Genomic DNA, 24,312 nt, shown 5'->3' with positions numbered 1-24,312 from the left:
ATTTAAACCAGGTGGCTCGGTGGCTCAGTGGGTAGCACTGTCGCCTCACAGCAAGAAGGTCGCTGATTTGAGTCCCGGCTGGGCCAGTTGGCATTTCTGTGTAGAGTTTGCATGTTCTCTTGGGTTTCCTCCGGGTGCTCTGGTTTCCCCCACAGTCCAAAGACATGCGCTATAGATGAATTGGATGAAGTAAATTGGACGTTGTGCGTGAATGTGAGAGTGTATTGGTGATTCCCAGTACTGGGTTGCGGATCCGCTGTGTAAAACATATTGTATTAGTTGGGGGTTCATTCCGCTGTGGTGACCTCTGATAAATCAGACTGACGGAAAATTAATGAATAATTTAAACCAATGTTTTACTAAATAATCAGCATACATACAATTTCAAACAAATACTGTGATGTTGTGATTCTTGCTATTAAGAATACTGCAGTTACTATCAGTTACTGCAGTGGCTGATTAACTGATCAGTAAATCAATTTATATCTGCAAATATCTGGTTTTCAACATATAATAATAAAGTTTCAGGAGAACCATATTAGAATGATTTATGAAATGTCTAGAACACTAAAGACTAGAATAATGGTACTGAAAATTCATCTTGTGCATTTTGAGAATAAACTAGAAAAGAAAACAGGTTTTTCAAAATGTAATTTTTTTCATAACAATATGATTTTCATTAAATATCTTATTTAAATATTATTTTGTATATTATTATTTTTTTTTATTCTATTGTATTTTATCTCATATCTAACTCATGCCTGTATAGCGCTTTGGAGAACACTTGTTGTTTCTTAAAGTGCTTTATAAATAGAATCTTTGATTTGATTGGTTGATTTTTTGATTGATTGATTGATTGATTGATTGAAATCAACTTAAAAGGGACCTATTATGCAAATAAGCGATTTTATAAGGGGCTTAAACACAGTTGTGTGGCAACAGTCTTTAAAATATAACCAGCTTCTAATGATAAAAAAATTGGTAATTTTTATATCCACACTAAAAAACTGAAACACTTTGATTGACATTCCCCCTTTGTACGTGTCATCAGAGGGGGAAAGCCCCGCCCATTAGTGATAATCTCTCCCTCATTCGCATAGGCTGCTAGTCTTGTTTTTGAATCTGCCACTATGCTGATACGTAGGCATTTGTAGCTCCACCCTCTTTTAAAAAGAGCACAATCTCATTTGAATTTAAAGCGACAGTCACCAAAATGGCTCATTTAGGATCAAAGCATAAAAGGGGCACTTTCAAAACATTATTTGTGTGGCATTTTGAGCTGAAACTTCACATTCACACTGTAGGGACATCCGAGACTTATTTTACATTTTGTGAAAAGGGGTGTAATAGGTCCCCTTTAAAAGTCCACTGGTGTGCAATAGAGACTTTAAAAAACATACAATGGATCAAGCTCAAACGCGTGAACAATATATCTAATGAAATAACATGACAACATTGCAGCATGCTTCATAAAACAAATGTTGCTTAATACATTTTTTTACATAGTAATCTCAGTTTATACTGCAGAGTATGCATTGGAATAGTGTTCAGTTTTCAACATAAGCATTCGCACAAACCTCTTTTTCTTGTTCGATCTCCAAGCCTTCCTCTTGAAGTCCTCTTTCGAATTCCTCCCTGATTTTATCTTTTAATACATCAGCGGGTTCAGTGGCAAGCCCCGCCTCCAGCACCGCCTCCGAAATATCACCTTTGGTGCTCCTGCGTGAAGGTGTGGGACTCTGTGACGGGACGTTACCGTTCGAGACAACCGAGTGTCGGTGGTGGGCCTGACGTTTTTTACAGTGATAAACCAGAACATAGTCCACTCTTCTGCGGCCGTCTGCAAAACACAGCCCTCCTCCTGGACCCGGGCCTGGCTCTTCCTGAAAACACACACATGAAATCTTCATCTCAGTAACATCTAAACACATCTGCATGACTCCACAGCGAAAGGCAGTGAATTGCAGATTCCTGGAGCTCTCTCAAAGCTGCATCATTGGCAGTTTCAGCAGAAACCAAGGATCTGGGTCAGCCACTGATTGGCTGGTGGTTCAAAGGACTTACTGTAGCTGCTTCCTGCCGTATTCATCTTTGATTAGGATTCTGTTTTAAAGCAGGGTGCTTAAAAGCGGTTGGCGAATTAACGGAGAAATGCTGAAATTGTATATTTCTTCATGGTTCTTCTTCTACTCTTATAGTCCTCTACTCTTCTACCCTTTAGTTATAAAGTGTTTTTACTGGCATTGATGGTTTGGAAAAAAGTCTTTAGCATCCATGGAAACTTTCCATTGTACAAAAGATTATTTATGTTGGAAAAAAGAGCTAAAGAATTAAAAGATTATATATTTTACCCTAAAATGGAAAGGAAAATTAGAGAATGTATACAGTGGTCCCTCGTTAATCGTGGGAGATACGTTCTAAAAATAACCCACAATAGGCAAAATCTGCGAAGTAGTCCGCTTTATTTTTTACAATTATTATAGATGTTTTAAGGCTGTAAAACCCCTCACTACACACTTTATACACTTTTCTCAGACAGGCATTAACATTTGCACACTTTTCTCTCAAAGTTCAAACCTTCACAGAAAAATAAGTCCAGTATTATAGAATAAAACCAATGATCAAAACCTGTTGTCAGACGCAAACATTCATCGCTGTCAGCAAAAGTTCATAAAGCTTTTTAGCGTTTGTGTGGATAATGTTGGCATCCAGCGTAATGTTCTTTTTCCTGCAGTCACTGACCACAAAACTAAAGCACATCGGATGCGCGGTGCACATGTATGTAACACACCGAATGCGCACATTCACATGTTATTTAAAATGAAATTATTCATATGGTGCTCTGTGGTGCGGCAGAAATATGAACAGTGTCCTGAGTCGTAGCTGGGCACTGCAGACAGCTGCCGACATGTGGCACCGGTGTGGTACCCTGATATAAACCTATGTTTACAATTCTAAAATGCATGGTGCTGTGTGGCACTGCACATCCGGTGTGCGACCCCCTTCACGATGGTCTTGCTGCGGACAGTTACAACCCTTTTTGCATCCTTATTGAAACTCTCACTGTTAGCGATCAAAGATTTATGTTCATTTTGCAAGCTGAACGCATTCTGTGCTGTACAGGACACACAGAGGAGATTGATAAACAATGGTCTACAGCCAATCAAGATGTAGAACACAGTGCACTGTAAAAAAAAGAAAAGAATCTGAAATTGCACATAAAAAATCCACGAAACTGCGAGGCCATGAAAGGTGAACCGGGTTATAGCGAGGGACCACTGTGATTTGTAAAAAGATATTTTGCCTTGTGAAATGTACTCAATTCTTATACAAAACTAAATACTAAATAAATTTTGAAATATTCTCATTACTGTACACATGCGCGCACACACACACACACACACACACACACACACACATATATATATATATATATATATATATATATATATATATATATATATATATATGATTTTAATTTTTTTTTATTAGACTTTGAGCTCAGTTCATTACTGTATATTAAAGTTAAATAAAAATAAAATAAAATGTTGTGATACTGTATTATATATTACACTAATATATTAGTATAAACATTTTCTTTTTTGTTTTTGCATTCTTGACTGTGAACCAACTTCGTTCATAAGGAATCTCTCCAGGATGGGAATTTTAGCATAAATTCCCCCAATTATTCAAGCCTAATCCACAAAAGAGAACTGAGTTCAGTGTTTGTGCAGCTCTCTGTGTGTGTGCTGCACTTTAAACAGCATGAGAGTACAGAGTGGAGTTCTCTGTCCCAGATGGCACACTTCATGTGCACTTTGGCCGGCATGTTTTCAAGACTGTTGGGCATCACGTTGGGTATCATTTTTGTTTTCACAAGGGTGCTTTGACTGCACAAGTACACTTCAACACTGAGGGAAACTGCTTATAAACAATAAAAACGGCATTGAAAAGCAGACAGTGAGGGTTTAGGATGTTTTACATGTTCTTGATTAGATTAAAATGGCGTGTAACTTTTACAATAATACAGATCCCAAATAATGCGTGTACACCCTAAAGCATGAGATGTCTGTATGGATCAAGAATCAGCTACGTTTTTCAATATGTTTTCATTTTATAATGATGGTTTGTTCTGTAGACAATCGAAAAAAATATTGCTTAAGGAGGCTAATAATATTGACCTTAAAATGGTTTTTAAAAAAATTAAAAGCTGCTTTTATTCTAGCCGAAATAAAACAAGTAAGACCTTCTCCAGAAGGAAAAATATTATAGGAAATACTGTGAAAAATTTCTTGCTCTGTTAAACATCATTTGGGAAATATTTAAAAAAGGAAGAAACACTTCTTCACACTTTAGGTAATTTGATCTCTTGGTGTCTGTGTAGAGACTGCAGGGGCCAGGGGGGTTATAATTAATGAACTTTACCTAATGATAACTGTTATCAGGTAATGCAGTGGTGAGGCTCGACATGGTATCACTGGCTCGGTCAGATTGACAGCTGCTACACCCAGTCAAATGAGATATGGAATTCTATTTTGTGGGAAAGACTAAAAAAGTAATGGAGAGTAATCATGTAAAGATTAAGTATACTGCCAAATGAGTGTTGATCTTCCAGTTATGGTAAATGTAAGAGTTTTCTATCTGAGTGATCAGTCCAAACCAAGTGTGTTGCAGGTGTAAAAGATTATAATCTAACTATTATAGCCAAACTGAGATCTGAAAAGCACCCCATCATCCTTATTGCTATACATCTGGATCCTGGATTTCCTATTGCTTTGGCATATGTAATGCCATCCTGTTTGTTGTGTTATCTTGCATTTTAGCTGGTTGAAATTGGGAAAACCTGTTCTAAATAAATTTACAGGATCTAATATGATTTTAGTTAAGCTACAAACCAAAACATACTTGTTATTGTTTGGTCTCTACCTGAATAATAATGCTTGTTTTCTGCTGGTTGAGACCTTTATGCTGGGATAATGGAATTTCTGCAATCTGATTGAATTTTAAAAGGTCTATTAGAGCAGATTTTTTCTATCCAAGTCTTAGAATATTTTTGTTTGCTGTTTATTTATTAAAAATGTTCTATACCATTGTTTTAGTTTTTTTCCTTGCTGTACTAAGTTTTCTCTAATGTTAAGCTATTCAGTACCATTTTATTCCTTTCCCACTGTACCGGTTAACCTGTCTGCGGCTGTTCAGTGCTCATCACAACACCTGCCTGTTTCTCTGTATATTATAGGTCAGGAATATTCAACTTTTTAGTCAAAATAATGGAAAAGTCAGTTAATTTGGCATACAGCGGGAACCCTATTTATCAGTGATATAAAGAATATCAGTTATGTTATGATTTTCAGTAAAAGCTGTTAGGTTAAGATATTCAACTTTCCTTTTCAGATGTGGAAAAACATTTATAGAATAAATTTGCATCACTATTTGTATGGTAATTTGGAGCTTTCTGTATTCTTGTTTGACCTGATGAAGCCCACATTGGTCAAAACATTGTCTGACTAAACTGCCTTTAAAAGCAAAAGCAGCAGCGTGACAATTCTTGTTTGTTTACCATGTCAAGTTTCATTTAATCAGGCACCTGCTAAGAGATCATTCACCCAAAAATGAACATTTACTCATTATTTACTCTCCCTCAAGTGGTTCTAAACCTTTATGAGTTTCTTTGTTCTGATCAACTTTTAATAAGTTTTTTTTTAAGAAGAAAGATAAAACCTTGAAAGAAGAAGTTTTGAAAAATGTCAGAAACCTGTAACCATTGAGTTACATAGTATTGAATATTCCTACTATGGAAGTCTGTGGTTACAGTTTTCTGACATTTTTCAAAATATCTTCTTTTGTTTTTAACAGAAGAAAGGAACACATAAAGGTTTAAATGAAGGGTGAGTAAATGATGACAGAAAGTCCTTTATGTATAAACTCTCCCATTACATTTTTTGGTCCCACTTTATAGGTGGGCTTAATTAATATTTACTTATACTGAAAGTTATCATTTATTACTTATTGTGCAAATACATGTTTTACTTCATGCAATCACATCTGTAAATATTTACCATCCCTTACACCTCAACCCAGCCTTAAACCTACCCATACCACCAAACCTGACACATATCCCACCTCAAGAGCACCAGAAGTGTTCTGCAATACATTATGAAGTATGTTGTATTTATTTTTGATGCAAGTACATAGTTAAGGCCACCTAATCTTTTCTTCATAATTTTTTATCTCACCGAAAGATTATGTACTTTAGTTTGAGGTCTGTTTCGCCAAGCTTCACTCACTTTAGTATCTCTAGTCTCCACTGATTTAATGTAAAATGCTACCAATTAAAAAAGAAACGAGAAAATATAAAATGTCCTAAAACACCATTCATGTGATGATGATAAACAAAGTTTCTGATATCACGCACCGTGTCCTCTGCGATGTCGTTGGCATCATGCCCGCTGCTCCTGGCCGTGCCCCGCTGGCCCAGTTCAGAGATATCTCGGGCAACACCGCGGAGTTTCTCACTCTGCATTGAAGACTCGCTCCTCACAGCGGAAACACGCATGCGCTCGGGAGCCCCATTCCAGTTTTCTGTAAGAGATATTCACAATTAGCTTTCATTGTTCTTTAATGCAAATTAGTGTTTTAAAACTACTGCCATCTTATTCTTTGACAATCATTCATGCAAAACAGTCATGCCAATAAATCGCATGGAATTTTAATGAAACTGAGAGAGAGAGAGAGAGAGAGAGAGAGAGAGAGAGAGAGAGAGAGAGAGAGACGTCCGCGTAAAAGTGCAGGATAAAAACCTTTCAGCACCAAGGACAGCAATATAGCTATGAATGCTGTGCGTCAATGATCAAAAACATTTACAAGTGACTGAGAACAGAAACAGTGGTATCTATGAATATTCTCACACCTGACACCAAAGCGTCACTTAAATATGCCTCATGCCCTCAGGTAAACAAACACAGGGATTCATGACTCTTAGAGAAAGCTAAGCGCATTTACACCACCTGACCAAACCATGCATCACATCAGTCTATCTGTGCCTTTACTTCCATTCATTTTCAGATTTTCGAGTTGAAAACAAAATAGTTCTGTGATCTAATTTAAAAAAGAAAGGAAAAAAAAGGACAGAAAAGCAATTCATGAAGTGCAGTTGATTTATAAGACAACACACGGCGTCAGATGGCGCTTGAAATAGCTCCAGATTATTGCCCCGGCTAATTATACAAACCCCCTCCGACTCACTCAGCCCTCTTTGTTTTCTAAAACAAAACAGCATAAATTTGGACACAATTAATCATAGGATTATTGAGTATTAAAGTATGATATGCCATCAGAAATAAGCATAGCTACCGCGCGCCTTTGATTTTACTGCAATTAATACGAACGACCAGTTTGGTGCCACACAAACTGATTATAAATGTACGACTAAATCAAACACAAGCGTGCGTTTGCATAAAGCTTTAACCAAACAAGCCAATTTATTGAAGTGCCAACTGTACAGACGTGCTGCAAACGAATCTACTGTTTGGCTCAGGGAAACCCAATGCACGCGCGCGCAATTTACACCATCAACAAGATGAAGCGGGGTGTCAGAGCTGGAACTCACCCGTGGCAGAGGGCGACCTGTTCAGTGCCATGTTCGTGTGCTCCCGGTTAGATGGTGGACAATCCGCGGCTTAACGCGCTCGTGCTGCTGCCGTTAATTCCGTGGAGCTCGAGACGCTCAAACTTCCAGAGAGAGTCGGACAGATAGAGAGAGAGAGAACGGTGACAGCCGACACAACCCCCTCCCCCTCACACACACACATGGTGTCTCTCACAAACAGAAGCCGGATGCATAAGTCTAATTATACTGGCACTGGTATGTTTGACAGGTATCCCAATTCAACGTGCATGCATTGCTTATAAAAATATTTAATGATAAAGCATTTTATAGTTAAGCAATTGGGACATCATTATTTGTTGTCCAATTCACACGCACACACACACACGGTGTCTCTCACAAACACAGAAGCTGAATGCACACGTCTAATTATACTGTCATGAACTATCCGTGAAAAATATTTGACAAGAAACTCAATTACACGTGCATACATAACTTAACATGTATGATAAAGCATTTTGTAATTATTAAAGCAATTAGCAATTGTGACATCATTTGTTGTCCCCCTCACACACACACACAGAGAGAGAAGCTGAATGCGTAAGTCTTATACTGTCACGAACTGTCCATGCAAAATATTTGACGAGAAACCCAGTTCAACGTGCGTACATTCCTTATAAAACATTTTATGATAAATCATTTCATAATTATTAAAGCAATTAGCAATTGTGACATCATTTGTTGTCTCCTCACACACACAGAAGCTGAATACACAAGTCTCATCAGACTGTCACGGACTCTCCGTGGAAAATATTTGACAAGAAACACATTTCAACCAGCAGCATTGCCTATAAAAACATTTTACGATAAAGCGTTTCATGATTAATAAAGCAATTAGCAATTGTGACATCATTTGTTGTTTCAAACATTTTTGACCTACGCGAAACAGTGAGTGAGATTCGGAGCCTAAATATCGTTCAAACGAGTCGTTTGGATTTGATTCCTGACTCTTTCTGCTGGTAGCTAGTAGGAGGCGACGTGTGAACAGTGAATCATTTACACAACTGATTCGATAAAAAGTCATCAAGTTCAAGGTCGTTTAACTACAAATCTACAGATATAAAATAAGAGACTCCAGATTTATATACTCACGATTTGATTTGATGTGATTTATTTACAGAACAGAAGTATTATACATAAAAATTCTTTAACAAAAAATACATTTCAGCAAGGTTGAAACGAGCGGGATGAAGCGCAATTGATCGAAAATGAATCGTTTAGTACATGAGAATCGACGTACTGAAATGATTTATAAAGAATACCATGTAAATATATATATATATATATATATATATATATATATATATATATATCTATATATATATATATAGATATATATATAAGTAAAGATTTAAAACTTAACGTTTGTTTTTTATATATATATATATATATATATATATATATATATATATATATATATATATATATATATATATATATATATATATATATATATATATATATATATATATATAAAACAAACGTTAAATTTTAAATTATGCTCCGTTCTCTGCATTCACTAATAGTTGGTATGTGTTGTTGTTGTTTGTTTACTTAAACTTTGTGTTTTTAGCAAACATGGTTATCAACAATGTTAGTAACAGAATTCCTTAACAATGACTTGGTTCAATGTGGATAGCATGGTTGATAACTATATGAAACTAAATTGCAAATTATATATATGTACATACAAAAACACATATATGAATATATACACATATGCATACAGAAACCTGTAAGTGTAAAAGGGAAAAACTATATACATAATGTCGGAGAAGTACACAACTGAAAAAAAGTGTCTAATAAAACTATTGCAGAACAAAGCAAACAGAAAACAATAGTTTGTTGTCACCTATATCTTAAAATACATCTTAATCGTTTCTCCTACGTTATTATATAAAATCACCTAAGTTTTAATAATGAAGATCAAACTCTCATGTATTTGAAAATGGTGATGAAATCTTTGCTCTGTTAATTAAAGCAGTGGATTGTTCCAGTCGAACAATGTCTAATAGTTTAACCATTGCTGAATTGACAGGAGGTTAGGAGGGAGCAAGTAACTGATGATTGTTTTATACAGTAGCTATGTGTTTTGATTAAAATCTTCATTCATGTTTTATTTTATAAACCGTATTAATAGGGTGTGATTTAGTTTTTTCTACATTTTCTAGCAGAAAATGACAATACTGTAGGCGAATTTAAAATGCTCCATGTTTTTGCACTAGATAGATCCAGTTCTGGCACTTTTATTATATGGAATGAAGAATCTCAGCTAAACTATGTTTCATGGTAGAAAGTCAAACAGTGCTAAAATAATATGACAGAAGGGTGAAATTGGATTAAAATGATTATATTACAATTAGTTTGATATTATTATTATTATTACAGCATTTTTATTTTTATATAAGAAATTGGCCTGCAAGGGATACATTTGAGGTGCTAATGAAAAACAAAGCTATTGAAGAAGTGAACAAATTTAAGTATCTTGGCATAACATTAATTTAAAATTTGATTAATGTTAAAAATATGAAGGTCAAGCCAAGTTTAAACTCTTTTCGTTTTATTAGAAAGATTTTAACATATCATACTGCAAAATTATACATACACACAATGATATTCTCTCACTTGTCATATTGCATTACATCATGGTGACAAGCCTCTGTAACCACCTTGAAGTCTATTGACTCGATATATCAACAAACAATTAAAATTATGGACTTAAAACCTATGTGAGGCCGTCATTGTGATGTTTTATGTAAACAGATTTAATTTAATTTATTTTAATTATAAATAAATACATTTAATTATCTTAAATTTTTTTTTAATGTTTAAATAATTAAGCACCAATGCTGTTTTCTGATCTAATCAGTAGGCATCAAACCTCTCACAGAGTCACACGAGCAACTGCTAATAATGACTGTCTTGTTCCAAAGTGTAAGACCTCCTTTGGTCATTGTGTTTTTTCCAGCCTGATCTCACGAGAAAACGTAAGTATTTTACGTTTTGTCAGTTTAGTGGCTAATTCGTACGAATTCATACGAGTTCAGTCGTACGAAATTGTACGATTTTAGAAAGGAGGCATGGCACCTAACCCCACCCCTAAACCCAACCGTCATTGGGAGATGAGCAGATCGTACTAAATTGTACGAATTGGATCGTACGAATTAGCCACTAAATCAAAAAGTTACGAATTGCCATGAGATTGTGTTGGTTTTTTCTGTTAAGGGAACCAAATTGTGGAATGATTTACCTGTTAGCCTAAAATTAGAGGATAATGTAAATGTTTATAGTAGTGTTCTTAAAAGTGGTTAAAAACAAAACAGCAGTGTTCGCACAAATGGTCTATTAGTAGTTTGTTAGATCATGCTGCCTTTGCTTTAGCCTTACAGCAAGTTTATGTAAGGAATTATAATGTTGTGTATGTGAATCTATTTTATTTTCATTTTATGTCAAGCCTCTCTAGGACAGGTGTTGAGAATTAAGTCTGCACTTAATAATACACTCCAGTGTAATTGTGATGTCCATGTCAAATAAATAAATCAATAAATAGATAAAACAAAAAATATATATTATTTGATTGATATTTTGGGGCATCACGGTGGCGCAGTGGGTAGCACGATCGCCTTACAGCAAGAAGGTCACTGGTTCAAGCCCTGGCTGGGTCAGTTGGCATTTCTGTGTGGAGTTTGCATGTTCTCCCCATGTTGGCATGGGTTTCCTCTGGGTGCTCGGGTTTCCCCCTCAGTCTAAAGACATGCGCTTTAGGTGAATTGAATAAGCTAAATTGGCCATGGTGTATGTGTGGGTGTAAATGCAAGAGTGTATGGGTGTTTCCCAGGGTTGCAATTCAATTCATCTTTATTTCTATAGCGTTTTTACAATGTAGATTGTGTCAAAGCAGCTTCACATATAAGGTTATAGTAAATTGAAACAATGTAGTCCAGTTTTCAGAGTTGAAGTTCAGTTTAGCTCAGTTCAGTGTGTTTTAATATTCACTGCTGAGAGTCCAAACACTGAAGAGCAAATCTATCGATGCGCAGCTCTATAAGTCCCGAACCATGCAAGCCAGTGGCGACAGCGGCAAGGAAAAAACATCACCAATTGGCGAAAGTGAAGGATTAAAAAACCTCGAGAGAAACCAGGCTCAGTTGGGCACGACCATTTGTCCTATGTCCAAACGTCTTGTGCAGAGCTGCAGTCTAGGCGCCGGAGGCTGGAGAATGCTGGGCGTCCATCATGGAGAACTTGCAGGTTGGAGTGGTCACCGGCTGGTGTACAGGCTGTCCCTTCAGGATCAATGCAAGGACTCGTATGTCACTGGGGATTTACAGGGATCAGTCTGATGCTCTCTACTCCTCCATGACTACCACAGCAGCTGCTCAGAATACGGCCTGGTCCAGGATTATGGAAACCTCTGGAATAATACGAAAAAAAAAAGACTAACATAAGCGTAGATGCCGTTCAAATTATAATGTCTTTTGGGAAGTCTTCCCGGCTCCGGTTGCCCTAAATAATGCAGACTAACAAGCTTTTAGAGGATTTGGATTTCAACAGCGTTTGCGTTTTATGTGTATGCTAATGCAGAGAGATGTGTCTTTAATCTAGTTTTAAACTGACAGAGTGTGTCTGCCTCCTGAACTGTGCTAGGAAGGCTGTTTCAGAGTTTAGGTGCCAGACATGAGAAAGATCTACCACCTACAGCTGATCTGATATTCTGGGAATAATCAATTGTCCAGAATTAGTTGAGCGTAGAGGGCGTGATGGGCTATAATACACCAGAAGCTCCCTCAAATACTGGGCAGCTAAGCCGTTCAGGGCTTTGTAGGTAGTCAATAAAATGTTTCATTTATACGATATTTAATAGGGAGCCAATGCAATGATGAAAGAACTGGAGTAATATGATCATATTTCTTTGTTCTAGAAAGTGCTCTAGCAGCTGCATTTTGAACTAGCTGAAGTTTGTTAATGGAAGGGCGTCCGTTGCGTAAAACATATGCTGGATAAGTTGGCGGTTCATTCCGCTGTGGTGACCCCTGATTAATAAAGAGACAAAGCCGAAAGGAAAATGAATGAATGATTGATATTTGTTAATGTTAATAATCAGTACCATATCTTAAGTGTAATGACCTACAGTAATGACATATTTAGGGGAAAAGGTTTTTAACATTTGAATGGAGTATCTAATAGTCTGTATGTGTTTTATGTCAAAACTGATTTGCTGCATATTGTCTTTTTGGATGAACCTTGGGTTTTGTGCTTTGTTTAAGAGCGCATTGGCATTTTCTAGGGTCAAATGTGACTGAACCTGCAGTTTGCAGATTTAACCACTGAATAACCACTACCTTACCTGCCCCAGCACATACAATTATGTGTATTTTACATCGTTTTTCCAGTCAGTTAAGTTCAGAGAGAAGATTACTGCTCTTATTTAAAGGGAGAGTTCAACCCAAAATTTAAACTACCTCATCATTTACTCTTTACTAGTTTCTTTCTTCAGTTGAACACAGAAGAAGATATTTTGAAGAATGTTGCTTGCACCCGTTGACCTCAGTAGTAATTTATTTCATACTGTGGAAGTCAATGTGTGCCAGCAAGCAACATTCTTCAAAATATCTTCTTTTGTGTTCAACAGAGGAAAATGAAGGTGAGTATTTGTGATGAACTATCCTTTTAAGTAAACTAAAACAGTCATTTAGCCAGCATTTTGAGCAAAGTAATCACTGAGTGTATAGTAAATATCTGAAGCTGTAACACACAGTGAATGCTAAGTAATTCCCGACTGAAGATACATAGACGAGTCGTGCACTTTTATAATTACCATCCAAACACATCACCATAATGCAGTCACTCATTAGCTTTAATAAACACACTTCCTGGTAGCATTTTCAGATGATTGTACAGTAATTATTAAGGTCATGGCAGCTGGAGTTAAGTGTAATCCTTTTTTTTTTTTGTACAAAACAAATTATTTGTCCTTTCTGACTCAAAGCATTTTAATCAGATATTATTCAAAATGCGTAGGATATGATGATGCCGTATAACCACAGATTACATAAAGTCAGCGAACTGAGCGAACACTTCCTGAGAGAGGCGATGAGTGAATAACAGGTCCTTAATGTGTGACTTGTGTCCTCCAGATGTGCGAATCGTACACTTCACATCTAATTGACTGATCAGGATTCTCCATGCACGCGTACAACACTCTCATATTTTAAACAGTAAGTAACAAATTACAAATACTCAAATGACTGTAATTGAGTAGTTTTTCTCAGGAACTGTAATTGACCAAGTCATTTTAAAAATGGGTACTTTTGCTTTTCCTTGAGAACATTTTGCAACCCCGGCTCACTGTGGATATGTCCCCAGGTCTACATTTCTGGGGACAGCGAAATACGGATCCGGAGGTAAGTCTGCTCACAGTTTTGCAAATCTACCAGAGGCCGCTGTGTACGCATTTTGATGATCACAAATTTCTCTTCGGCGTCCTCTCCTCATGTAAATCCACCAGAGGCCGCAATATACACTTCAGCTGACCAGGCTAGCTTGCTGTCGACTGATTGACTGACTGACTGGCCCACCCACCCCCATCCCTAAACCCAACTGATAGTGTTTTCAAAAGCAATCTAGCAGTCACGGCCACGTGATTTCACTACGTTTTCAGCCTGTTGTTTATTTATTTATTATTTTTTGTTTTTGTACCACAAAAAAAGTCATCCATATGGAGGTAACAGCTGGTTCGTTTTAAAGACAAAATGCAGCCAGATGTACTTTTGGCTACATAATTCGTGCGCTACAGAAATGTAGACAGGGGTACATATCCACAATGAGCCTGTGCTGACATTTTAGTACTCTTACTCCACTATTTTCCTTCAACCTGCATCACTCGCTACTCTTGAGTATTTTTAAAAGGGCTACTTTTTCACTCATACTTCGGGTAATATTTACTATTACTCACATGACATTTTTGGGCAAGTAATGGTACTTGTGTCGATAAATGATATTATATCGAATCGTGATAAAATTTATGTCTATAACAATGAGGGCATTTACATGATATCCAATAATCTGATTTTAATACAATTAAGGCAATACTCTGATTAAGAGTCCACCATGTAAACAGCGATTTTTTTTTTTTATTAATTCAGTCCGATTAAGGTCATAATCAACTAAACAGAAATTTAATGAAGACGTGTGGAGTATGCCGATTTTAATGGCATTATTGAAGTGCAGTACAGACATGTAAACACTGCAATCAAACTATTACCATCGTATAGGATTTTCGCTGCAATTTGCGACAGGATGGTCTATACACACACGACTGTTTGACGCTATTCTCTGCACCTACCGAGTCAGTGAAGGACCACAGACTCTTGCATCACCAAATGCTGAGGTTTTTCCCCCATACGGCGTGCAGTATCAAATTCCATTAAAACAACACCCTTCCAGCAGTTCATACTCGCATCCAATATCTCGTTTGTCACAGGGGGGCATGCATGAAATGTTCCTGCATGAAAGTGAAAGTGCCGAACTGCAGTTAAAGTCAACAAATCAAAAATGAAACACACAAAATTACATGAAATCCAGAGGAAACATGGACAGCGCGGTGACGTAATAACGTCAATCGAATTAAGTGCTATAACATATAAAACGAGATCATGAACATTCAAAAAGCAACTCATGTAAACGCCTTAATCATATTATTGTCTTATTCAGATTAAGATTACTGATGTCCATTTAAACATAGTCAATGATAAGCTCTGGACTTTTTTTACTCTATATAGACCATTTTGAGGTATGTAAACAATAACAATGGTCCCAACGTATTTCCTGTTTTACACTTATAATTTCTAGAGCTCCCGAGAATCAAATAAGGTTATGACAGCTGTTTTAATATTAAGTTACGATTGAATTGCCTCTTGTTACAGTTATGAAATAGTTTGATAACAAGCAGGAAATGTTCATAGGCCAATGTCATGACCACATTGAAATGGTCTATTGATCAAAGAGCCAATCACACAGCAGAAATGTACAACAATGGGAATCTAAAAGTGTGTTGATATTAGAGATATTTAGCCACCGGAAATTGATCGACTTTTCGATATGTTTTGCCGTTTAATGGACCCTCTAATTTTTATGGCTTCAGTCATTGTTGGGGTACTCTTTTAAATCTGGAAGCATTAACAACTTATGTTGAAATATATATCATTATCATTCAGTATGGAAAATAATTATCGAGACTGCATTTTTGTCATATCGTCCAGCCCTACTTGAGTATGATTTTAAGTACTCTTTCCACCACTGCATATAAATGAGTTCTGAGTGTAAACAGAGACAAATACTTGATTGGCATTATCATTTATTGTAGTTTAATTGAAGAAACACCCATACACTACACACACACGGTCAATGATCATGAACAAGAGTATATTTGTATAGACAGATCATTTTAGCAATCTGGTTAATGTTTTATATGCTGAAATTTGATAGTAAAATGCTTATTTATCAAGTGGTTGCTTACTTCAATCTGCTGTTGATGCTTATATGAAAGTGTAGTGCAGCAGTGTTCAGTACTGTGAGAGTTTATATGGTGTGTGTGTGTATTTTCAATCACTTGGACAGGTGTGTGACATGCAGTCGCAGCCAGTGACGGCGAGGACTTGATGGTGTGTTTGTGTGCCGTTGGCGCAGCGCAGAGAAACATTCATAGGAACCGTGCCTGTAGCCGAACAGCACACACACTCGCTCTCCACTGTGTGTTTTTCCAGAGAGTACATAGACTTGCTGCCACACTTTCCCTGTGAATGACAGATCGATTATAAGTACACAGATAGCTTTGTGTTATTGTTGTAGCTTTTGAGGCGAAATATAAAAAAAGCAGTGACGCACCTCACAGTAAGTGAGTTCTATCTTCTCCTCGGATTGGCAGTCGTCTACTCTAATGTAGTTCAGAAGACCGACAGTCCTTCTGCACTCGGGTTCAGTACCTAAATAGACAAATATCATGCATTTGATATTAGTAGGATTTTTATTGCTATAAATTGAACAATACATGTGGTGATTCAAGAATTGCAGGTACATTTTAGCTGTGTCTCATTTCAGAGGCTGCATCCTCTGAAACATGCATTTGAAGGGTGCTGCGTCATCGTGGCGTGACGAAGGCTGTCTCATTTCAAAAAAATTCGATGGGTCCTTCAAACGCAGCCTCAAAATGCATCCTTTGTTTCCCAGGTAATGAAGGACACAAGCGGTGGATCCTTTACAGCCTTGAATGTCCCAAGATTCTTATCCCAAGATAAGAAATTTAGGATTATTAAAATATGTAAAATAATTCACACAACTCCATTTACGAAGGTTTGCAGTATTCATTTCACTGTTGTTGTTTTTTTGGTTTGCTGGTTTATGCACTGATTCAGAAATGTAGAAAATTTTAGGATTGTGCTTTTACTAATTTGCGCTGTTTAGTAAATCTGGCCCCAATTATGACTTGATAGCAATATCGACTTGTATCTGGTACAGTATCTGGTTTGAGGTTAGCATCTTAAGCACAAAATGCGAGAAAATGCTAACTTTGTTATTGTCAACTCTGTCAGTGATTTTAAAATGTTTAACAACACGTTAAATAACAATTAGTAACAAGATCAAATGTTCCCTATCACATTAAACTAATAGACCTTTTCAGATTTCTGGGTTTCTCAGTAGCAGAAGTCCTCATAGTTGGGAAGACTTTGAGCGCAGTGAATAGGAGAATACAACAAATCATTATTTTACAATCCTATATGCTGAAATCATGAAAGAAAAACTCCATGATGGTGTTAGCAAGACTTTCAGAAAAAAAATGAATTGTGTGAGACTGATAACGTCAGCCAGAGGGGAGAATAACATCAAATTTACTGTCCTGTCCCATAGACGCTGCATTAGAAACACCTCGCACAAGCGGTAATTAGTTTTTTGTAATTTGATGCAAAGATGATAAAATACATACATAAATACATATAAATGTTCAAATGTTTTTAAAAGAAATCTAAATATTAAAAACTTTCAAGGATTTAAGAGGCTGATGATCATTAAATGCGTCATAACAGGTTTGTGGAAAGGCTCCATAATGGATTCAGCTTACTGTAAATTAAATGATACTTCTGATGTATGTCAGTCCAGCTTAAAGAAAATGAATGGAAATATGCTTGAAATGTACCTGCAGTTCTGGAATGAGTCATGTATGAATGGATATTGTGAAGGTTGTTCTTACACATGTTACAGCAGGTGTCTCTGATCTGGCTTATTTTGCCCTGTGGGTAAAGATTTAATAGATTCACTCATTGATATACACAGTTAGGAAAGGATAAGTGCAAAGCTCTTTTTATGGTAAAGGTCAAGATTTACTAAAGACATCACACAGTAAAAAACTATGTAATGAAAAAGCATGGACAGTGATTTTGTAATCTTTTTTGATACAGTTCAAGCTTGAGCAAGCTCTTTTAGCTCAAGATTAAATCAGCCCCAGTGTTATAGGGAACGATACAGGACATTTTAGCAACGGTGATCAGATTGTATAATCAATGTCATATTAGATGAATTATGTCGAATTGTACAGTAAGTGTATTAATACTGAAGATATGAACTAGTGTCTACTCGTTTCTTGAAAGGGGTGCAGTATAGTTGTAATTTTGTTATTATTTTTGCCTAATTTATTATATATATATATAATATATATATATATATATATATATATATATATATATATATATATATATATATATATATATATATATATATTATATATATATATATATATATATTTATTCATTTATTTATTTATTTATTTATTTATTCATTTATTTATTTATTCATTTATTTATTCATTTATTTATTCATTCATTTATTTATTATTATTATTATTTATTTATGTTTTTTATAATTTTTTTTTCTGACATGAATTTCCCTTTGGGATTATTCATTCATTTTCCTTCGGTTTAGTCTCTATTTCATAGGTCGCCACGGCGGAATGAACAGCCAACTATTTCAGCATATGTTTTACGTAGCAGATGCCCTTCCGGCCATAACCCAGTACTGGGAAACTCCCATACATGGTCATTCATTCATACACTACGGACAATTTAGCTTATTCAATTCACCTATAGCGCGTGTATTTGGACTTGTGGGGGAAACCGGAGCACCCGGAGGAAACCCACGCCAACACGGGGAGAACATGCAAACTCCACACAGAAATGCCAACTGGCCCAGCCGGGACTCAAACCAGCGACCTTCTTGCTTTGAGGCGACAGCTCTAACCACTGATCCACCGTGCCACACTTCCTTTGGGATTATTCATTCATTTTCGGCTTAGTCCCTTATTCATCAGGGGTCACCACAGCAGAATAAACTGCCACCTTATCCAGCACATGTTTTACGCAGTGGAACCGGGCCAGCCGGGGCTTTAACCAGGGACTATCTTGCTGTGAGGCGACAGTGCTAACCACTGAGCCACAGTGCCACCCTTGCTTTGGGATTATAAAGTCTAAACAAACAAACGAAACTTTTGCATCAAATTGTGAAATTTAGAATTATTAAAATATGTAAAATAATTCACACAATTCTATTTATGAAGGTTTGCAGTATTCATTTCACTGTTGTTGTTTTTTTGGTTTGCTGGTTTATGCACTGATTCAGAAATGTAGGAAATTTTAGGATTGTGCTTTTACTAATTTGCGCTGTTTAGTAAATCTGGCCCCAATTATGACTTGATAGCAATATCGACTTAGACTGATAATCTTTTTTTATTTACTTATTTTTTATTAATCGTCGGTTATTTTAATACATCAGCACAAAAAAAAGTCTCAGCTCTACAGTAGGAAATAATGGGAAATATACAAACAAGTAAAACAGGATATAGGCTAGGAAAATCAGGAGTAATTCTTAATGTAATGCCAAAAAGGTGTCCCTAGCTGCCAAAAATCATCAGACTTTTGATGTATGTCATAGGTGAGTTTCTCGAGTGGAAATAGCGTACATACTTGAGACAACCACATTTTAGAGGTGGGTACCTGAGGAGATGACCACAATAAAATGATACATTACTTTGCCAGATAACCCAAGATTAAAAACAAATGCTTGGTGTGGGAGTCCAACGCATTCTCTACTCTACCATATAATAAATAAATTCCAGAAAAAACTGGACTGATTATCTTAAAAGAGTAATAAAAATCACAACATTTGTTGAAGCATTCTTTTTTGGGGCATTAAAACAATTTTTCACTTGGTGTCTTTAGTAAATCTTGACAGTATTTTTTTCCGTTTACTTCTAAAATGAGTTTGCATGCATGTATTTGCCTATGTAACCTTGCTTAATATTCATGAAGATATTCAAAAATTATATCTATAGATATTCCCTGTAAAACTCATGGATGCATTTTTGGTCCCCATAAGGAAAATAGCGTATAAATTATACAGAATTGAGTATTTTGAATAAGAAAACTGCATAATTCTTTCTGTGGAATTTGTGTTTAGGGCTAAGTAATGTGTACAGTATGTACAGTATAAAAATCATTATGTCTATGAGAAATCCACACAAAAATTGCTAAATCACAGTCTCTGTGTGTGTGTGTGTGTGTGTGTGTGTGTGTGTGTGTGTGTGTGTGTGTGTGTGTGTGTGTCGTGGTGTGTTGTGTGTGCGTGTGCGTGTGTGCGTGTGCGTGCGTGCGTGCGTGCGTGCGTGCATGCGTGTGTGCTTACCCCATGCTCCAAACAGCTTTTGCGGTCAAACGGGGGGCATGTGGTCACTAGAGTCTCCATCACCAGTTCTTCATCCTTATTTACACTACACGTGTGTTTAGTGCAGCCGTCTGTACGTGTTGTGTTTGCCTGAACACACACATTCATACACATTTATGACACTATCTGAAAATCAACAGAACATCTGGAACATTAACAGCAGACCTCTAAAATACCCCTAGATAGTTTGAAACAACTACTCAAGCATTATCATAATCATTTATTTTGAAGGGGTCATGACATGAGAAAGGAAATTTTATCTTTATCTCACATTTAAAGTCTCATGTTGCGTTTATCATCAGCAATGAGACATTTTTTTAAAGGGCACCTATGATGAAAATGAACTTTTTGTAAGCTGTTTGGACAGAAGTGTGTGTAGGTATAGTGTGTCCACTGTCATATTGGAGTAATATAACACAAGTCAAATTTTTTTTTTACTTCCCGACGTTAAAATAGGATCTAAATCCCAGTGATTTTGAGGCCCACTGCAACGTGCCATATGAGTGTGGTCCCCCCCCCCCCCCCCCCCCCCCCCCCCCCCCCCCCCCCCCCCCCCCCCCCACTAAATGATTGACAGGCGTCATTGTTGCTATAATAACATGTGTACACATTTCCACAGAACATTTTTGCAAAGAAACTGAGATTAAAAATGTATGTTACGACTGATTTTATACATTTTACTCTTCGCGTGTGAGCGGGCGCAGTCATTTGAATCTTTTGGTTTGAGACTTCCGGTCTCATTCACTTCCATTCATTTTTAGATGTTAAAAACAGCTTTTTATGCTGCTTGATGTTGCAAACTGACATTTTCTTACTATGTGATTTAGCTTTGTTTGTATAATCATGCAAACACGTGTTTGTAGAGCGAGCAGTTTGACCATTTTCTGCCGTTTATTATTCCCAGTCATTTCTCCCATAGGCAGCTGAATCGGAAGTTCTAAAACAAACTCAAAAATGAGCACACTTCCGCATTGAAGAATAAGGTCAATGAGTTTAAAATGTTTTTAAAACAGAGCATGTTTGTAAAAAAGAAAGTAGAATCGCTATGTAAACCACTGTAATCAACATGACCGCATGATGTTAGTAAATGCTAATGTATGTGTGTGTGTGTGTGTGTGCTGTAAACGGTATTTGTGTGTGACTCATCGTTTCAGAAGGGCTTGAATAAACTCCACCACAAGTACATCAAGTTAACTTACTTGGTATTTTTGACTAGTGAGCTGTGTTTCAGCTTCATCCATGTCTGTCTCTATCACTGACTGCTGTTTATCTGACGTTATGCAGGAGTAGCAGACACGCACGTGGGAACAGTGGGCAGGGAGAAGTAGCTCATTTGCATTTAAAGCCACAGGCTACAGAAACACCTGCACTGTACTCAGACACCAAAATGGGCAGATTCTGGAGGCTATAATAAATAATCTGATGGGTGTTTTGAGCTGAAATTTTACAGATAGATTCTGGAGACACCAAATGCTAATCTTACAGCTTGTAAAAGGGGTAAAATAGGTGCCCTTTAAGACTTAAACCCAATTGATTTTCACTGAGAAAGGGATTTGTACAAAATCAACACAATCTCACAGCGTTTCGTAACATTTTTAAAAATTAAAGGCTTTTTTTAATGAATTTGGATAATTTCATTTGTATATTTTAGTATGATTTGCTCATCCACCTATAAAGTTAGGTTTAAGGGAGGGGTTTGTGACCGCGCCTCCTTTTAAAAATGGTACATTCTTATTTGAATAAAATCATACATATTTGTACGTTTTACTCACAAACCAGAAAATAGGTTAAAATGTTTCCGTGTGAGATCAGGCTAGCAAAATCACTCTGACATTAGATGATGATTAATGAAAAACAGAAATATGTTTAAAATAATAATAATTTTAAAATAAAACACTTTTACACCATTGGTTCACACTCACACTGGCACCCTTCACTCAAATGATGTTTGCTGTTTGTTCAAACTGCTTGTTTAAAATGAGCTGAAACAACACAATTCTTGAGGGTTTTTGCGACAACTTAAATGTTTTATGTTTAATCCATTTAAATTTGTAATAAGTAATGCTGGACAAAAATAATCATCATCAATCACATTCAAAATGCCAAATAACATATAAGGAACATCAATTCATTGTATCTGGGAATGTGAGGTGGTTAAGATTTTCTGGCAAAATGTAACAACATTAATTTCCTCAATTATTTCAAAACCAATTCAAGTTACCTCTGAAATATGTGCTTTGGGTTTATTTCCTGTAAGTTTGTCATTACCAGGTTATCAAACTAAAATTGACGTGTGTCTTGCAAGACGTTTGATAGGACTCTATTGGAAGAATATAGAAAGGTTATATTCAAAATTTGACACATTACATTGCACTGGAAAGAATTACCTACAGTATAAGGGGCAAATTAAAGGAGTACTATAAAATTTGGGATCTGTTTATACAATTTCTAGAACAAAATCAAAGGTTGGCCTAAGCGATTACCTCTCACTATTGATTGATTGACTGATATGTGTACATGTGTATTTTGTATGTAAAATACAGTATATGGTTTTATTTATCTTAGCCCATGTATAACAATATATTTACCTGTTTGACTGAATTTGGATGCTTTGGGGGAGGGAGGGGGAGAGAGTTAAAATGTAAAAAAGTGTAATTTCATGTTAAATTTCATGTGCTTTATTTTACAATAAAATGTTTCTAAAAAAGTTTGTTTTGACATAATTTAAGTGTGTGTATTATATATGTTCATTATCTATATATAAATACACACATGCGTTCTTATATTTGAGAAAATGTTTATTTATATTTATATACAATATATTTGTGGATGTGATCTAAATTATTCACAGGTATACATTTAAATATCTATGTGACAAAATAGTTTTGTTTTGTTTTTATTACATATACATATTAAATATATGTAACTCACACACATATATTATGTCAAAACACTTTTATTTTGGATGCGATTATTTGTGATTAATTGTTGCCCAGCACTAGTACTAGTTAAGTGAACTTAATTCCTTAATGTTGTCCCAACACAAATCGAATGTGTAGAACCCAGCATTTTTTACAGTGTTTTGTTATTTATGAGGTGGTAAACATCTGAGATAAGCAACAGTGAAAATCACCCTGGTGTGCACAGGCTTTTTTGTCAATAAAATAAGTTTCTTAGCTTGAAACCGGCTAAACAAAGAGCGCATTTGTTGACAGGTGTTGCAGAAAATTTTGACTGTTATATGGATAATGGCTCTGAATTTTCTAGCGATGTACACTGTAAAAAATGTTGGGTTCTACACAATCACTTTGTGTTTGGACAACATGAAGGAATTAAGTAACTTGTTCGTTTTTTTTTACTATAAATTTAAGTGGATTGAACATAAAACAATTAAGTTATCCCAAAAAACTTCAATAATTGTGTTTTGTCAGCTAATTTTAAATAAGTAATTTGAGCATACTGCAAATGTAATTTTTTTGAGTGTAGTTAACACAAAATATATTACTTTCAGTGTGATCAGCTCTCCGTCAGGTCGTCGGATGCTACATGCGGTTGCCACACATCGACCACAGCAAGCATTAGGTATCGGCTCCATCACATATCCCTACAAAACAAACACAAATACTGACTAAAACAAGCCTGACAGCCCATTTAAGACACCACCTACAATGAAATGAAGATTCTGTCATCATTTACTCCACAGCTTATTTACATATTCAAATGAGACCAATCATAACAAGAAGAACGATCACATTTGGGTTTTTTGCCATCAAACCTGAAAAGACACATCTGAGCATAAACAAAAAACAGTGAAGACAACAAATTTATGTTGCTTTAACGTATTATTAAAGGGGTGGTCCACTACGATATCATACTTT

General features: G+C 36.1%; 2 protein-coding genes across 2 annotated transcripts in view; both read right to left on the bottom strand.

The window, feature by feature from the left end:
* LOC130246014 (anoctamin-1) overlaps positions 1-7,726 on the bottom strand; it is a 63,696-nt gene extending 55,970 nt beyond the window's left edge. Inside the window, exons 1-3 of the mRNA XM_056478843.1 lie at positions 7,610-7,726; positions 6,416-6,582; positions 1,578-1,883 (exon numbers count right to left, since the gene is read on the bottom strand). Coding sequence (XP_056334818.1) covers positions 1,578-1,883; positions 6,416-6,582; positions 7,610-7,640 — 504 coding nt within the window. The 5' untranslated portion in view covers positions 7,641-7,726. The remainder of the gene's footprint in view (positions 1-1,577; positions 1,884-6,415; positions 6,583-7,609) is intronic.
* An 8,293-nt stretch (positions 7,727-16,019) lies between these two features.
* Positions 16,020-24,312, bottom strand: part of vwf (von Willebrand factor) — a 92,645-nt gene continuing 84,352 nt past the window's right edge. The window contains 5 exon segments of the mRNA XM_056478287.1: positions 16,020-16,461; positions 16,553-16,650; positions 17,913-17,952; positions 20,396-20,524; positions 23,940-24,038. Coding sequence (XP_056334262.1) covers positions 16,270-16,461; positions 16,553-16,650; positions 17,913-17,952; positions 20,396-20,524; positions 23,940-24,038 — 558 coding nt within the window. The 3' untranslated portion in view covers positions 16,020-16,269.

This window comes from Danio aesculapii, chromosome 18 (assembly GCF_903798145.1).
Source record: "Danio aesculapii chromosome 18, fDanAes4.1, whole genome shotgun sequence".
NCBI lineage: Eukaryota > Metazoa > Chordata > Actinopteri > Cypriniformes > Danionidae > Danio > Danio aesculapii.
This window is presented reverse-complemented; position numbering and strand designations above follow the sequence as displayed.